This window comes from Dendrobium catenatum, unplaced genomic scaffold, assembly GCF_001605985.2.
Source record: "Dendrobium catenatum unplaced genomic scaffold, ASM160598v2 fragScaff_scaffold_1394, whole genome shotgun sequence".
NCBI lineage: Eukaryota > Viridiplantae > Streptophyta > Magnoliopsida > Asparagales > Orchidaceae > Dendrobium > Dendrobium catenatum.
The window spans coordinates 209,424-228,794 of NW_021319856.1; the positions used below are offsets into that span (position 1 = coordinate 209,424).

Genomic DNA, 19,371 nt, shown 5'->3' on the forward strand with positions numbered 1-19,371 from the left:
ATTATACCCTCTTGTTGGGTTCTTTTTTAATTTGGATTTACACATATACTCAAATTATTCGTTTTTTATTGGATAGATTATCTATACTTAAACTAACCTTTGCACTCCAAACACTAAGAGAACTTTCTTAATGTTCAAATCCTTTTTTTTTTTAATAGTATTTTTATACTGCATTAGAATGCTTGAATTCGTTAACCTTAGTTGAAGGTTTCAACTAACTTTCCAAAATGTTGTTGCATTTACATATGGACGAGTTAAGTTTTGCATAGATCAGTTATGCAGGTTCCACCCTTAGCTTTAGAACTTGCCTCTTGCTATTGTACATTGAGTATCATTATTGGGTTAAGATTTACTTGATAATGAAAATCATGCCATCATAACCAAATCTCTTATGATTACCAAGGCACATAAATAGGCTAAGATCGATATCCCACCTTAATAAATTTTTTAAATTGAATTAACTATTTTCATCCATATGGGAGGCTAACTCTTTTAAAAAACCTTTTAATTTCTATTTTTTAAAAAACTATGAATAAATATATATTTATTTTAAAACCTCTATCTACAATGTCAAAATATATCTTTGAAATTAATTTTAAAAATCCAATGCTAAGGTTGTAGACCATAGCTTAAATGAATACTTGAGATTAGTTCACATGATAGGCCATCACAATATATGAGTTGGCCTCAATCACATCAAGATTTTAAACTCATTTGGATGTTGTGATAGGTCATAATTATCCATTTAGATACAACAACTCCTTCATCATCATATATTATTACGTGCGATCATCGGATGGTGCGGAGACAAATCAGGATGTGTCACGTCACCTGGTACACAGTTGTACCTGATACCAGTGCACATCAAAATAGTGACGTGGCACGTTCAAATTCACCTCCGTACGACATCCGGTGACCGCACATAATAATTTCACATTCACCATTGTTGATCTATGCTAGGTCGCTTTGATAGTTTGATGCAAAAGCCTTATAATGTATGACTTATGGATTGTTGTGACAAGTTAGGATGCATATATTAAAAATCAAACTATAATTTTCTTAACTATTATAGAATACATTTTTCTTATGGGTATCAGACATATGAGCTTAATTAATAAAATGCCACATATACTTATTATGTTGTGATATGAATTAATTACTTAATTTAGCTATTTTTTATAGTTTGATTTTTAATATATAATTGTTAGTTAGATTTTTTTTTTTAAATGATATTGTACATTCAAAGATTATCGACTAAAACTATTTCTCCATGCATGTATAATCTAATTGTTAGTTAGATTTTTTTTTAAACTAATTGTTAGTTAGATTTTTTTTTAAGCTCAATGAAAAAGATTGCTGTGTGATCATTCTTACTACATTTCTCCATGCATGGAGTTCATTTGAGTTGCCGATAATTTTACTCCATCTTGCAACTCGGTTTATCAATTAAGTTTCTACTACCTCCCCTTATGAGCCAAACAAGATCTTCATTCAAATGCTTCAATTTTCATCGTTGTCCTTAATGAGACAGATTCACTAAGAGGTTCATGATGCTCACCAACTTCCCATAAAACTTGCTTTGATATCATTGTAATAGAAATTTTGTGTAGAGGATAGAGGAAGAGAGAGAGAGAGAGAGAGAGAGAGAGAGAGAGAGAGAGAGAGAGAGAAATGTTGTGTATCTAATGGAGAGAGAATGTACTCGAGTTGATGTGTGGAACCATTTGCTCTTGAATTTAAATTTCATAAAATGACATATCATAAGACTTATCGATACAAGTACTCAACGAATTCTAGATCCAACTAGAATCGAGCTTATTCTAGATAATAAACTTCAGCAATAATCTTCATGTATAATTTTCTATGCCTAGTAGTACATGGAGGATTTTTTATTTTTTAAAATAGAATTTTCAATTACTTCATGCCATATAACTTATTCTAGAGATTTTCATAACAATGTAGACTTTTTTAAGTACTCCAAGACATTAATTAGCTAATTAATCTTTTATTTATATTTCTAACAGTTTATAGAAATAAATATTCAGGAAGAATGATTTATCAGACGAATGTGACTGCAATTGGAATCCTCACAAGGTATTTGCCAGAAACCCATGATAATTTCCCTTCTGAAACTTCACCAGCTGGCAAGGGAACGCTTTTAAAGCTTAGCGTGATGTTAAAACTCTTCGTCTCCCCAACTTTGTTGAAGCGAAGGACTTTTGGAGAAACCACAATATTGACACCTTTCGGGTCATCAAAATCCACAGTGTAGGTAGTGCCAGCATCTCCAACATTTGTCACTGTTCTACTCACAGTTTTTGGTGCAGAGCTAGCACCAAGAGACACTCCTATGGAAGGATAGTTTAGTTCCTCTGCTTTGATGCTACGAATGGTAGAGCAAGTTATCTTTCCCCGAACTATGGCATTAATTTTCTTATCATCAAACAAGCCCAAGCCACAAAGGTAACGGATGTAGTCATGGGGTTGGATATCATAAATGAGACCCGGATTATTAGCTGCCTCCGGGTCGATAAGACCTGATCCTGTAGCAAACACTTTGGCTTTCTTCCCATCAGCCTGATCTGTAATAGGTTTTCCTTCATTATCAGTAGTGCGAGCCGTTGTCATGATGGCCGACTTTATTGCTGCAGCTGACCACGTAGGATGGTTGCTCTTGAGAAGAGCAACAAGACCAGCTACATGTGGAGTGGCCATAGAGGCGCCGAATTGAAAACTGAACTTTTCATGTGTGCTTGTGTGGTTTATGACAATATCAAATGGCCATGCTGCAAGGATGTTGACGCCTGGCGCAATTACATTAGGCTTTATGATGCCCCCGTTGCGAAGACTAGGGCCTCGACCCGAAAATGAGCCAACAGTTGGTGAGGGCCGGACACCAAATTGTGTACCTTTAAAGATAATTGATGCGGTCGGATTAGGTGTAGAGGTTGCATACTTTACAAGTTGTTGTCCTGCATATTGGGTAATAAACGTGGCTGGGAGCACATGAGGTTGTGCAATTGTTAAATTTCCAAGGAAACCCAAGACAACCAAACCCTCCCCTCCATGTTTTAGGACAAGGGCACCTGCCGCAGTGTTGTCTATTACTGAGTTATTGAATAATATCTTTCCTTTCACGTTGGGTAAGCCTTTCACTAGTGGTAGTTGTGGTGAGTTATAATTGCTGGGCTGATAGGCTGATTCGCCATCGAACTCTCGCCCATCGCCAAGCTTTACAGTGGCTGTTATTCTTCTATCAGTGGAGGCTGCACCAACGGTTATGATCCAGGGGGCATCATTATCAATTCTACTAACCCGTGGGTCATTTGGCCCCGCCGCGCAGGTGACAATATCCTTTGTGATTGCTGCAAACGAGCCTATTACAATCCTGTTCGCATCAAAGTTTGGTGATTTGTCGCCTTGGGAAATGGACATCACGTCAACATGGTTGCGAATGGCCTCATCTATGGATTTAAGCAAGGCGCTACTTGTGGTTGCCTTGTAGATGGCGAGGTGGGCCTTTGGTGCAATACCAGCGGCCGTGCCATGAGCTTGACCAAGAACATTTGCATTATCGACAAAGTTACCGGCTGCAATACTTGCACAGTGGGAGCCGTGACCATGATTGTCTATTGGATCGATTGAGCTCCCACCTCCGAAGCCCTGTGCCCCGATGAGTTTGTTGTTACAGATTGGAGGGCCCCAATAGCAAGTGCCACTCCACTTTGGTGGAGGCGGCGGCATGGCATGGCCGCCGAAGGAAGGGTGGGTGGGCTTCACCCCGCTATCAATGACAGCAATGATTTGACCTTGGCCATACCCGGAATCATACCACATGCCCTGCGCCCTATCGAGGCCGAGGAATTTTGGGGTGTATGTCGTGCGGTGCTGGAGGGTGGCATCTTGGTGAGCCAGGAGAAACCCATCCATTGATTCAATGGACTTCAGCTCTTCTTGGGTAAGCCAAGCGGCGAATCCTGTGATCACTTGGCGATAAGCATAGACCAGGCGTGGCTCGCCGGAGAAGAGGGTGTCATTAGGCAAGAAAGACTGGTACCAACTTTTTCTATGTTTGAAGAGCTGGAACTTTTTTACACTTGGCTTTTGAACATGAACGATATGGACCTTATGATGCTGAATGTCAATGGTGTCAGTAATGGGCAACGGAAGCTGTCCGTGAACTAGGAGAAAAGAAGCAATGCTAAAGAAGAATAAGAGTGGAATATTAAAGCTTGCGGTAGAGAAGGAGACTTCCATAGAGGGCAAAGAAAACAATATTATGTATATGGAATGCGAAGAAAGCTTGAATGATCTTAGAACTATATAGGAGTTTCTTTACAGGGAATGATAAGCTAGCATACTAGAAAAAAAATAATTATTTTTCACATTGAGGAGATCGTGCATCAAATCTATCAAATGCTACACGATGTCATTTTACATTGTGAAAGCATCTCTACATACAATGGCATTCTAGGTTGGATTTTTTTTTTTTTTTTGCTTTTGCAATTAGTATCAAAGAAAAATTAATAATTTTGCATATAGAAATGCAACAGGGAATTACGTACTTAGCAGAGGTAGGAAGGTTCCACCTTGCATACAAGATGGTACGTTAAATGCTTATCAAAGAGATCGATTGAGAGAGAGAGGTATCCTGTGCAAAAACTGTTTTTGAGGAGATGATCAAGGCAAGTGTTCTAAGGATCAATCAGTGTTTCTTAAAGCAAATTTAAAAGTTTTTAAATACATCAATATTTTTTTATGTATTTTATATTGCATGCCTACTATTCTGTTAATAATGAATTTTAAATAATATTCTTTTGAAATATGTTAAGTCGCTATTGGAAAATCACGTTTTATCGGCGGATTTTTTTGGTGGATTTCCGGTTTTCTCCCATAAAACGGGCTTTGCAAAAATTTTCCAGCAATAAAATTCTGCAGAAAACTCCACAGGAAAATCATTCACAGAAAATCCGCCGAAAATTCTATTGGTAATGGACGATTTTCCAGTAGTGAATTGATTTTCATTTTTGATTATGTGCAATATCTGTATGGACAGAGCAGCTCTAGCAAGTCATTCGCAATCTACAGTTTGGAGAATAAAATTGAACTCATTCTAAGAGCAAGTGTATAATTGTTTCAAATAATGGAACCTTGTCGGACCAATATTTCTTTTTCTCTTTCTATTAATCAATAAATTCATATTATCTTCTGTTTTAAATGAGAAATTTGAATTTCAACCCTGTGATTACAGTTTCAGCCCAAATTATTTAAATTTTGATGCTCTTATACCAGCAGGAGTATAAAGTAAAATTGTTTAAACATAATCGATTTTATGGGTTCTATAGTGACTAATTTTGCAAATTTGTAGCCTTTGTTTTAAATGAAAGTTTTTTAAATAAGGCCTGAAATTTATTTTTAGAACTTTTATTCTTTAGCTGATGTGTGCCTATGGAGACAAAAGATATTTTCTAAGTTCTTGAATCATGGCTTGATATCTTGATATAAGTAATACATAAAGGGATGCTTCAAACCTGTTTAACTTGTTAAAGAGCTCACTTATATAGACTATATATATCTTTCATCGGGCATCAATCTCGAGGCATATTTATTGTAAATTTTTAAAAATTAAATTTGGGACAATCCAAACTCTAATTTCAGTAAACTTATCCAAATTGAACGTATCGAAGAGATGAACCCAATGACACCAAAATCGATCCAATCCGAGGCCAAATGGGTCTGAATTAAGAGTCTGAAGCATATTTGGAGGGCTCAAAGTATTGATTGGATTAGTGCTGCAAACGAATCAAACTGAGCCGAGTATGTGAGTGTTCATGTTTGAGTTCGTTTTTTATTAGCTTGTTCAAGTTCGGTTTGTGTTTGATTCGAGCTTTATTCTTTGTGTTTATGTTTGGTAAGTTTAAATTAATGGTGTTCATGTTTGGTTCATATTCAATTCGTTTAATGTTTATCAAGCTTTAAACAAACAATCATTAATCATGTACATATTTAGTTAATTTGTTTAAACTATCAAACAAGTATGTTCATGAACAAATCTAATCAGTATTCTTGAGCTATCAAATGAGCAAGATCGAACGATGTAATATAATAAATTAGCAGTTGTAAGAAAATTAAAACTATAATGTATATTATAATATTTAATTACTTTTAAAATTTATTAATTAAAAATAACTATATCATTATGTTATTTTAAATTAAAATATTAATATTATGTATATTCATCAATTTTATAATTAAATATTAATCGAGCTTTTATTGAGCTTATTTACGAGTTTGAATCAAACACCAATCGAGCTTAATGTCTAGCATGTTCACAAGTTTTAAATAATGTTGTTCATGAACATAAATGAATCGAACACATCAGTGTTCAAGCTTGTTTATTTAAGGATCGAGTATTAAAAATGTTGTTCAAGTTTGTTTGTTTAGTTAGTTAAACGATCACAAACAAGCTTTAATTGAATCGAGCAACGAGTAGCTCATCAAACACTTGGTTTGCTTGCAGCTCTAGATTGGATGATAAACTGATATCCATATATGGCATGCTTATAGTTGAATCAAACGGCTCAACGAGACGAATCCAACAAGCTCAAGATCGCAAAATTCTAACATCATTAAGGCACTTAAACACTTAAAAAATATAATGTAATCCGGGGAACCATGCAATACGGGCCATATGATGGAGTACTCAGAACCTGCCATGATCTTCATCATATTTATGGGGTATGCCACTCTCAAAAATCTAAAAATAGACTTTCACTCTCTACATGAGAGGAATCTTATGGCTTGAGATTAGAGAGAGCTCTGAGGCTTCAAGAGCTCCAACACCACTACCGGCGAGCCACCGTCGATCATTGTCGGACCACTGTTCGGCTTTCGAACTACCTCCTGTCTGCTGACCTCTGCTCAACTTCCACCTTGCTGCTGACCACCGTTGAACTTTAGCTCAACCATCTTCAGATCGCCGTCTAGACGTCGACTTTTGCCACCTGCCAATTACGATCCCTCAGACCACCGATGCCCATAGACTATGATCCTTCTGACCACCATCACCCGCAAACCACGGTCCCTCTGACCACTGTCGCCAATAGGCTACGATCCCTCTGACCACCATCACATGTAGGCTATGGTATCTCTGTCCATCATCACCAACCAACTATAATCCCTTCGACCTCCATCGTACGCCGACTACGGTCCCTCCAACCAACGTCACCCGTCGACCCTGTGACCTCCGTCGCTTGCCAACAATGATCCTTTTGACTAATGTCGCCCACCAAGTACTTTTAATTCGACTATTATCGCCTGACGACTATGATACTTCTAACATTCGTTGCCCGTCGACTATGGTTCCTCGACCACCGTTGCCTATCGAATACAATTACTTTGACCACCATCACGTGTCGACTATAGTTCCTTTAAGTACCTTCGTCACTCACATACTATAGTCCCTTAAATCTCCCCAGCTCATCTACTGCGGTCCCTTCGACCACTACCGCTTTCCTTCTACAGTCCCTCAACCTCCGTTGCCCATCATCTATAGTCCCTCTGACCACCGTCACCCACAAACTATAGTCCCTTCAACCTCCATCGCCTGCCAATTATGATCCCTCCAACCTCCGTCACATATCAACTAAGGTCCCTCCGACCACCGTCACCCACTGGCTTCATTCTCTCCAACCCTCATTGCCCACCGACTGCAGTCCTTCTGATCTCCATTGCTCAAATACAGCCCTGCCAATGAAATGAACAGACCAACATTCACTTGGGAATGACTCCCTTTTTATTGGATTCTTCCAACCCCAACTTTGTAATGTGCTATATATGATACATTGAGCCAATGCCTTCCCTCTGGGGAAGGTCACCATTTTTAATCAACTACAAACACTAGTAAAATTATTTGAACTAGGCCAGACCCTGTGGTTTTTCTTCATTTCAGGGTTTTCCACATAAAAATCTTGGTGTCTCTTATAATTATCGCACCCTTCTCTATTTATTGATCAAAATAATAACTTTCCTATAATCGAGTGTTGGTGGAATTTTAAGAAAATTTGTGAAACTTTTAAATAAGATTTTGAAGGCAGGCTTTAAAAATTAAAAGAAACAACATGATATGTTCTTCAAATTTGTCATCAAATTTCTAACATTACTATGAATAAATTATCCATAAGCAAAAAAAGGCCAGCGTTTATATTGGATGAGGATATGTATAAAAACTATCATGTCATGAAAGATTGGCAGGGATGTACACACAATCATAGAAGAAGAGGCGGTGATGCGCATGATCGTTTCTGTTGAGATGGTCACTGTGAGTTTCATCCTCATCGTTGCAAAAGAAGATAAGGATATAGGAATGCCTAGGGCACGAGATTGGATAGGGCACATAAGTATCTTTTTAAATTATCCTTTGTTGCCCTACAATTTTAAAATTTGCACAATTTTATTTCTTTTATGTGCCTGTGTCTTGCAATTGTGCTAATGCACAAATCATTTTCGACTCATGTCAAAATTTAATTTTACACATAAATGGCTTCGGCATAATTTCAAAAGTGTCAAACATTTGTTGGGCGTGTCGGAGCTGTGTCTTTGTTCGACATGTGTTTTACATGAACACTAGTACAAGAAAATATAAGTATTCCAAGATAATTAATTAGTTTTTTATGTGCATTAGATTATCCATGCTTCATAGCTTATCTAACAAATTCATAAGTTTAGCAACAAGAAAATAATATTGGGTAACCCACACAACAATAAAAATAAAAAATAGAAAATTGCACACTCAAGAAAATAATACAAGCCTCTATTCTCTCTTGTACCATTCTTACCGTAGAACGTAATTATTGTCCTTCCGACTACCGTTGCCCGACTATGATCATGTCGGCCAAATGAACAGGCCCATGCTCTCGTGAGAATAATTCTCATATTACTAGATTCTTCCAACTAAGTCCTTGTAATGTGATCTATATGATGTATATTTACAACATCAAGCAAAGACATTCCTCTCATGGAAGGGCCTCATTTGTAATCAACAATAAACACTATTTGATTCATTCAAACTGGGCCAGACCCCATGGTTTTCCCACTTTTTCAGTGGTTTCCACGTTAAAACTCTAGTATCTCTTATGAATCTCACACCCCTCTCTCTTTATTTGTATGTGTGTTGGATCTTCGTATAAAGCTAGGACACTAAGCTTTATATCTCTGTACCGTTGCAAATATTCTATAATGCAATAATTTTATGTATAGATTTAGTATTGGGTTATAATTTTTAGAGCTAAGTTGTTTTTTTTTTTTTCTATTTTAGTAGGAGAAGAATACCCTTATATGATTGCCTTTTTTTATCAATAGTACTTTTTTAAATTAGCTTTATCTATGACTTTATGTGAAAAAGATTGCCTTGTGGTAAATCTTTCTACTTTTCTCCATCGATTTCTTTAATTTGATTTGCTGATAATGTTACTCCATCTTACAACTCGATATATCAATTTTCTACTACCTCTCAATTATCTTATGAGCAAAACAACACCATTTGAATACTTCAATTTTCATCATTGTCCTTAATGAGACAGTCATTAAGAGGTTCATGATGCTCACCATCTTCCCATAAATCTTTCTTTTATATTACTTTAATTGAAATTTTGTGTAGAGGATAACGGAAGAAAGTGAGAGAAGTTTTGTGTAACTGATGGAGAGAGAATGCAGTCGAGCTAATTTGGATCCATTGGCTCTTGAATTTTAATTGTAGAGAATGACATATAATAAGACTTATAAATACAAGTACTCGACGAATTCTAGATCCAACTAGAATCGAGCTTATTCTAAATAATAAACTTCAACAACAAGCTTTATGTATAATTTTCTATGCCTAATAGTACATGAAGGATTTTAGATTTTTTAAATATAATTTTCAATTACTTACTGTCATATAACTTATTATAGATAATCCCATAATAATATAGATTTTTCTAAGTACTCCATGACCTTGATTAGCTAATTAATTTTTTATTTATATTTCTATTAATCTATAGAAAGAAATATGCTGGAAGAATGTGATTTATTTGATGAATGTGACTGCGATTGGAATCCTCGCAAGGTATTTGCCAGAAACCCATGATAATTTCCCTTCTGAAACTTCACCAGCTGGCAAGGGAACGCTTTTAAAGCTTAGCGTGACGTTAAAACTCTTCGTCTCCCCAACTTTGTTGAAACGAAGGACTGCTGGAGAAACCATAATATTGACACCTTTCGGGTCTTCAAAATCCACAGTGTAGGTAGTACCAGCATCTCCAACATTTGTCACTGTTCTACTCACAATTTTTGGTGCAGAGTTAGCACTAAGAGACACTCCTATGGAAGGATAGTTTAGTTCATCTGCTTTGATGCTACGAATGGTAGAGCAAGTTATCTTTCCCCGAACTATGGCACTAACTTTCTTATCATCAAACAGGCCCAAGCCACAGAGGTAACGAATGTAATCATGGGGTTGGATATCATATATGAGACCCGGATTGTTAGCTGCCTCTGGGTCTATAAAACCTGATCCTGTAGCAAAGACTTTGGCTTTCTTCCCATCAGCTTGATCTGACATAGGTTTCCCATCTTTATCAGTAGTGCTAGCGGTTGTCATGATTGCCGAATTGATTGCTGCAGCTGACCATGTAGGATGGTTGCTCTTGAGAAGAGCAACAAGACCAGCTACATGTGGTGTGGCCATAGAGGTGCCGCTTTCAAAATTGAATGTGAAATGTGTGCCTGTGTGGTTTAAGCCAATCTCAAATGGCCATGCTGCAAGGATGTTAACACCTGGCGCTATTACATTTGGCTTTATGATGCCCCCATTACGAAGGCTAGGGCCTCGACCTGAAAATGCGGCAACAGCTGGTGAGGCCTGGACACCAAATTGTGTACCTTTAAAGATAAGTGCGGCCGTCGGATTAGATGTAGAGGTTGCGTAGTTTGTAAGTTGTTCTGCTGCATAATCATTAACATACGTAGCTGGGAGCACATGAGGTTGTGCGATTGTTGTGTTTCCAAGGAAACCCATGACAACCAATGCCTTCCCTCCATGTTGTAGGACATGAATGCCCGTTTTAGTATTGTTTTCTCCTGAGTCTTCAAGTACCATCTTTCCTTTCACATTGGGAAAGCCTATCACTAACGGTAGTTGCGGTGAGCTATAATTGCTAGGCTGATAGGCTGATTCACCGTTGAATTCTCGTCCATCGCCAAGCTTAACAGTGGCTGTTATTCTTCTATCAGTGGAGGCTGCGCCAATGGTTATGATCCAGGGGGCATCATTATCAATGCTACTTACGCGTGGGTCATTTGGTGCAGCCGCGCAAGTGACGATATCCTTTGTGATTGCTGCAAATGAGCCAATTACAATACTGTTCACATGAAAGTCTGGTAAGCGGTCGCCTTGGGAAATGGATATAACGTCAACATGGTTGCGAATGGCCTCATCCATGGATTTAAGCAAGTCGCTTGCACTGGTTATCTTATAGATGGCGAGGTGGGCCTTCGATGCAATACCAGCAGCTGTGCCACGAGCTTGGCCAAGGACATTGGCATCATCGACAAAGTTACCGGCTGCAATACTTGCACAGTGGGAGCCATGACCATTATCGTCTAGTGGTGTGATTGAGCTCCCACCTCTGAACCCCTTTGCCCCTATTAGTTTGTTGTTACAGATCGGTGGGCCCCAGTAGCAAGTGCCATTCCATTTGGCTGGAGGCGGCGGCATGGCATGGTCGCCAAAGGAAGGGTGGGTGGGCTTCACCCCGTCATCAATGACAGCAATGATTTGACCTTGGCCATACCCGGAATCATACCACATGCCCTGCGCCCTATCAAGTCCGAGGAATTTTGGGGTGTATGTCGTACGTTGCTGGAGGGTGGCATCTTGGTGAGCCAGGAGAAACCCATCCATCGATTCAATGGACTTCAACTCTTCTTGGGTAAGCCAAGCAGCAAATCCCGTGATCACTTGGCGATAAGCATAGACCAAGCGTGGCTCGCCGGAAAAGAGCGTGTCATTAGGCAAGAAAGACTGGTACCAACTTTTTCTATGTTTGAAGAGCTGGAACTTTTTTACTGTTGGCTTTTGAACATGAACGATATGGACCTTATGATGCTGAATGTCAATGGTGTCTGTAATGGGCAACAGAAGCTGTCCATGAACTAGGAGAAAAGAAGCAATGCTAAAGAAGAATAAGAGTGGAATAAAGCTTGCGGTAGAGAAGGAGACATCCATAGAGGGCAAAGAAAACAGTATTCTGTATATGCAATGCGAAGAAAGCATGAATGATCTTGGAACTATATAAGAGAAATAAGCAGGAAGCAATACTGATCTAATTGTTTGATTGTACGAGGTATGTCGTTTTCTGTTCAGTACTTTCAATTAATGTCTGTACAGGAAATGATAAACTACCATACTAGGAAAAAATTACTAACTATTTTTCACTTTTTTTTTTTTGGGGAAATAACTATTTTTCACATTGAGGAGAACATTAAATCTATCAAGTGCCACACGATGTCACTTTACATTGTGCTACATTTTGTAAACATGCAATAGGGAATTAAGTACGTAGTAAATGTAGGAAGGTTCCAGGTTGTATAAAAGATGGTGCGTTAAATGCTTATCTTCTGCAAAAATTGTTTTTGAGGAGGTTGAGATTTAGTTTGGGGCGACTTTTTTATTGTTTTTTAAAATATAATTTTGATAAAAAATTAAAATTTTTATACTAAAATTTTATTTTAAGAAATAAAAAAAAAACGTGCCAAACGAGGTGTAAAGATGCAATTAAGTGCTTCAAGGATCAATCACTATTTCTTAAAGCAAATTCAAAAGCTTCAATACAGTAATATTTTTCGTGCATTTCAAATTACATGCCTGCATGCTATTCTGTTAATCATGAATTATAACTAATATTCATTTGAAATATTTTAATTTGATTTTCATTTCTGATTATGTGTAATCTATCATGAATGGGTATAATATCTGATTTTTTTTAAATAATTGAGTGAATATATATATATATATATATATATATATATGTCATTTTAGTGACTAATAATTCTTTTTTACTTGAGTACATTATACATTTTAAAAATATCATTAACATTATATATAATGGCAATTTTTTTATAAATAAAATTTAGGTTGAAGTATGGATGATTTGTTTGCAAAATAAAATCAAAATGATGTAATTGATTAATCATTCAATTTTTACCGGATGTATGTTAGAGTTCCCTTGAATTTGGCTCGACCCCTGTTTATTCATATTCTTGACCGTCGTACGCTTTGCAAATATGTCGAGGGTCCATGGGGACAACACCCCCTTGCAGGGTTTTACCTATACTTCATTATTTAAATTTTAAAAATTTCTTATTTAAATAAAACTATACATTACCTACACTTCCGACTCTCATGATCTCACCGTCTCAAGCACACGGTTGCTCTCAATTTCCCTACTCCCATTTGCCCTAGTTTTTGCTCTTTAGCGACGACCACCAACCACAATCGAGCGACTCCACGTTTCCTCCCTCAAAATTATTTGAACAATCCCGCAAATTGGCCTCGGTTGGTTTCTCCCTCTAAAGTTATCTCCAATACCATTCTTCCTCTTTTCATTTCAAATTTTTTATGATCTCCTTGCTTGTAGGCACAACGGGAAAGCATGGTCTAAATTTATTAATACTGAGAACCAGCATTTGGTATCTCCAGAGGTTGTAAGCCCTACCTTTGAATTTTTTTCTGTGCCAAGGTGAAATTTTCCCATGGAATACTTTCATTGAAAATTATTCCCAAATTCTAGAAATTAATGCAGGCAATATATTTTCCTGACAAGCTTCTTCGATATGATCATCAGGATAGGCTTACAAAACGAGAAGCAATGGTAATTTTTTCATATACTTCCAATTCTGCTATTCTTATTCTGTTATATTTCTTACAGAGTACAATAATAAGATCCTATAGAAATAACATAACTGAGTAAAGCTGTTAAACAAATTCTTAAGCGAAGAGAGTGTTTGAACGAACAAATAGTAAAAGTATATATAAAGGATGATTATATAACACTAGTTTATAAAATTATTCATGTCAAATACTTGGCATAAGTGACACCACAGCTGGCTGCGAACTCCTATGAATTTGGAATGGTGTTGACAATCACATCAAGATGATTCATCACCAAATAGTCTCTTGCCAGCAGAGACGTGACACATGCCCTCTGATCGGATGGTTTTGCCGTAAAATGACATCATTATATTACGATCATGGCTAAAACCCGTATGTTCCATAAAGGCTTCAAACCCTTGAGTTATGAATCATAGGGTATATCTGATAGGCACAAAGCCCTCTGTGAGCTAAGATAGATTTAGATATATTCCTTAGACAAACACCAACCCCGGTCTACAAGGTATTGTTGGACGAAGCAACCAATGACTGCCGATAAGATACCTTCTGTCAAGTTGGGTCGACTACCTTCTCTGATTAAATAGACCAGGGAACATGACAGCTCGATACGACAGAATCATGGGATCTTAATCGGGCTCGTCTTCATTCCCCCCACTACCAATTTTAAGTTTATGATGATAAATTCCAAATCACAAATTTCATATATCAAATATAAACCCTAAAATTATTGATAGTATACACTGTATTTACAACCTATGTAACCTCTTTACCAACTAGCCTTAATCGAAAGTTCTTTCTCATTATCAGGAGTGGTTATTAACTATAGGGGCTTGCGCCTATAGGAAACCAGAACTCAGATCATAAAGTCCTCACAAAATGAGGGTGAAATCTTTGGGTAGTGTCTTATCTAAAACCTAATATGCCTTCTGAAAATTTACCCGGAACCTAATATCGATAAAACTCTATGCCATCTTAATCAGACTTAAAAGAAAAAGAGATTGATGGCACAGAGAGGGCGGGAAGCATCAATGGAATTTTCGGAGCCCATATTATAAAGTTGATTATAAAGTTATTGTTGGGAAAATAACTTATACAAAGTAGTTTTCCACCACATTAAATAAAATTATGTTTGTTATTTGAAAAGTAAAGCAACAAGAAACCTAATCCAAATAGACCCTAAGGGTTCATTTGGGGTAGCTGCTATTTTTTGTAAATGTGGTAATGAAATTGTTGTTCAAAAAGTAAATTTTTTAAAGCTATTGTAGAAAGAAGTTACCTAGCACAAAATTTTTGGGAAGTAGGTAAAAAAGCAAAGGCCAAATAAAAATTATGGTTGTCATATAAAAATTAAATCAATAACAAAGGGGTCTCAAACAAAGCCTAAGATGGTGGATTTAAATTACATTCTAGATCCCAAATGTGATTCTAAATTATAGAATTAAATGTTTATCAAACCTTATAATTTAAATACAATCAAAACATTTTTCGTAATGTGGAACAACTAAGAAATAAAATTTTAAATGTAGATATATTTATCCCCAAAAAAAATGTAGATATATTTTAAAAATGATGAACTTTTAAAATGATGTTTGTTGCTAATTATTTCAGCGAAAACAAAATAAAAAAATAAAAATAAAAATGATGCATGTTGTTTGGTAACCCAATGACTGATTCTGACGGGGCAAATTCATATGGCAGAGGGTCTAGCTAGTCGGGAATTTGCGTTTAGGCGTAGGTGGGGTGAGTTGAGTCCTGGGCTCAAATGGATGGGTTTGATCGCAGTGCGGGAGCGATGGATCGGTCGCGGGTCAGGAGTTGGGTGATGGGTCGGGTCGTCCGCCCAAGTCGTTTGCGCTTCAAATGACTGGCCAAGGCTTGTCGTTTCCTTTCTTAAAGACTGGATCCATTTAATTTTGACTAAATTATTCCAATTCACATTAAAGCATCACTCATATGGTGAAACTGTGACATTTCATCGAATTTCTCACTTGCATTCTTTGATTGTTGTGGTTGATCATGTTGTTCTATGTGCATGTGTTGGAGGCCAGATTTGTCGTCGGTGTATATGTGAGACTGAAGGTGAGGAATCACAATTTGAGGACGAAGATGATAATTTATAGTTCAATTAATAAATTAGAAGAAGGGGCAATTACTTTAAAAAGGAAATCACTTGCCTGTTAATAAATTAAATTAATAAATTATATTTCATTAAAATTAATAAATTAAATTACTAAATTTTATTATAGTAAAATTGATAAATTACATGAAAAGATGAAAGTCATTTCAATAGTAAATGACTTCCCTATTAATAAATTAAATTATAAGTAAATTATATTTTATTAAATCATTCCAAAATTTTTTAAAAATATTCATCTTCAAATAAATTTAATAACCAATTCATCAAAATCTAGAGATTAATTTAATTTAAAAATAGTGAAAAATTTTATTTAAAAAAAATTCATTTTTCATCTTCTAAGCTAATCCGACCTATCTTAAATCTAATCAACCTGAACACATGGCCAACCTAATTGTGCGCGAGTTCTCCCATGCCCCGCTAGTCGTCGGGAGGGTTACTCATGGCCATGACCCATTCCGCCAACTGCCGACCCGGCTCTCAACCTGGTTGGGATATGACCCCTCCACCGACTAGATTTGCCGTGTTAATGTTAGTCGTTGGGTTACCAAACGACTGTCATTATTTCTAGGTTTTGTTTCTGCCAAAATAATTAATAACGAGCATCATTTTAAAATTGTCCTATTAAAAATGTAGAATCAAATGAAAGAAATAAATTTAGTGTCAGTTAATTGCTTTGTCCAATAAACTTCTAATTTTATAAATTTTGTTTAAAAAATGAAATGAACATTTTTTAATTAATATCTTAGAATTAAAAGAGAGAGGGAAAAAAAAAGACGGTATAAGGATATGTGAGATACACCCCGTCAACACGCCCCTATTTTGGATAACTCTCCACGTCGCTACTCTATCTCTATTGATAGATAACCTTCTTATAAATACCCGCTGGATACTCCTCCACTTCCATCACCTACACTAAGCCTTCAATATAACCTGCTCGTCTACAATCCCCCTCTCCTTAATTCACTAGATTTCGATCTCCATTGCAGCACTTCATAGCAATTCAAACCTCAGCCTTCCTAACACAACGAAGCGGGAGATTCCATAGGCTGCTTATAGAGATAACTCCAACTTTAAACATGGATGAACCTATGCAACAGGAACAAATAGCAGCCATGGATCCAAACTCCATGGACCTTCTTTTGGAGGTTTCAAAGCATTGCCACCTCCTCATCCCCAACAAAACTTGGTAAAATCTATTTACAATGACAAGGAGCACTTTTTGCAACTGATGCCCTCAACAGAGCTAACAGGATATCCAAATATGAATGCATGCATGGGCATAGGTGGCTTGAATCAAGGGGGTATAGGTTTTCCTGCGTGCTATGGAGGCCAGGGGCAAGGCTTATTTTCAAATGGCATTCTACCCATGTCAAGCCAACGGCGAAGTTGATCCCCACGACGTTTGCGGATGCCAAGTCGGAGTCCTGTCATCGTCCTATTATCATAAGGCAATTATTAGGTGCATACACTGGAGAAAGAATCATTCGGATTTCTCTTTGTCTACAGTAAAAATGCAGCTGCTAGAGTGCCTGCACTTTTACGTATTTATTATACTCAGAGAGAAATCCGGATGAATGTCAGGTGTCTGAATCTAGTAATTTCTCATATCATAACTTTGCCACTGTTATTTAATAATGTAACTGATAATACCATCCAGCTGCTATATTTTCTGCATTCTCTCACATCTATATATATATATAGAATTACAAACTTATTTTATGTGCTTTGTAATCTAATATATAGACTTTTGTAACCTATTCAAATAGTGGATCATTTTATCGTGTTACACCTTTGAAATTTTTTATAATAAAAATTTTGATGTCTATTTCATCTTTTTATCTGTGTTGGATGTTCATGAAAAACTAATACCTGATAATTATATTTCTATCGCAATAAATTTTTTAGCACGCAAAAATTCCAAATCCTAAACATATTTATAGATTTCATAATAAAAAAAAATTGATTTTTGAATCTAAACATATTTAAAAATTGAATTCTAGAAATATTCGAATATTAAATGCAAAAAATTAACATACTTCTGATCATTGATGTTTCCCGATTACCCCTGAATTCAAGTGCTTTTAAACATTTTAAAAGTGGGGTGATTGAGGCTTTTTAAACTACTGGAGGTTGCCATGTAGCTATCATCAACGGATCATGCAGTGCAGCATGTTATTGGAGTAACTATTTCTGAATGTTACAGGTTCTTATTTTATTAACGAATTCTGAATTATCTCTCTATTTTTTGTTACCTTAAACTTGGCTGTCGGCGTGGTAAATCATAGTTCTGTTCTTTAGAAACTATTATTTTAATTGTGAATTTAGAAATTGTTTAGGACAGCATAAACTTTTATAGCTAATTATAATATTGTTGTGAGAAGAAATCAATTTTTTTTGAAAATTGTTATAAAAAATAACTTACTAGCATAAAATTTATTAGAGATTAAAAGTAACAAGCAAATTAAAATTATAGTCATATTCTAAAAAGCAAAACAGTAAGAAATCCATTCAAAATGAAGTCTTAGACTATGTTTCGGAATGCTTTCTTATCACATTTTATCTAAATCGACCGGAAGATCTGGCTTCTATAATCTTTGCCTATAAAGTGGATAATTTCAGCTAGGCCATATCCATGATTTTTCCCATGTATATTTTCTTTCACGAAAAATTATGTGTCTTCTATGAAACCTATCATTTTATGTTCTTCAGTAAGTGGTTACTAAGGAGATCTATTACTTGGCTTTGTTGGATATCCGTGAGACCATCAAGTTTCTTTCTGTTACTGATTCTTAGAATTAAGATCCATTCTCCTATATTTCATCTTAATTATTACTTATCTAATACCCATTTTTGGAGAGTTTTTTGCAGGATTATTTGGATCTCTGAGTTTTGGAGCTCAAAGTATGCAAACTTCTCTCTACTAGTTATTCCTTTGCATTTCTTTTTGTGCCTTCTGTTTTTGCAGGAAGTTTATGCCGAATGAGTTAAATCCACTCACTTTCGATTTTTGGGTGCTGCTGCTCTGCAGACTCGGTTTTAATTTTATGCTTTATTGTATTATTAGAAAAAGGATCCACCGCTAATAGGCTTTATTTTTTCTTTTTAATTGTACTCTTCTGAGCGTAGTAGCTGGAGGGTCTTTCTAGAACCTTTGTAATCGATTTTTGATTAACGCGTAGGCCCCATAAGTGGTTTTAACCAAAAGAAAAAAAAGTCTTCTATGAACTTTTTTTTTTATAATTTGTGAATATCATGGATCTTATTATAAAGCTGCAATATTAAACATTCACTATATCATCTTGAA

The 19,371-nt window shown here is 36.2% G+C and overlaps 2 protein-coding genes across 2 annotated transcripts; both read right to left on the reverse strand.

Moving 5' to 3' along the window:
- Positions 1-2,058: 2,058 nt before the first annotated feature.
- Positions 2,059-4,257, reverse strand: LOC110091844 (subtilisin-like protease SBT1.7). The gene has a single exon (XM_020816095.2). It carries the CDS (start codon positions 4,255-4,257, stop codon positions 2,059-2,061), a length of 2,199 nt encoding a protein of 732 aa, XP_020671754.2.
- Positions 4,258-10,066: 5,809 nt separating this feature from the next.
- Positions 10,067-12,265, reverse strand: LOC110091843 (subtilisin-like protease SBT1.7). The gene has a single exon (XM_020816094.2). The coding sequence runs from the start codon at positions 12,263-12,265 to the stop codon at positions 10,067-10,069; it is 2,199 nt and encodes a 732-aa protein (XP_020671753.2).
- Between the last annotated feature and the right edge of the window lie 7,106 nt (positions 12,266-19,371).

Bases quoted from the DNA above. Each gene is read 5' to 3' on its own strand.
- LOC110091843 (XM_020816094.2), bottom strand. From the start codon at position 12,265: ATGGATGTCTCCTTCTCTACCGCAAGCTTTATTCCACTCTTATTCTTC.
- LOC110091844 (XM_020816095.2), bottom strand. From the start codon at position 4,257: ATGGAAGTCTCCTTCTCTACCGCAAGCTTTAATATTCCACTCTTATTC.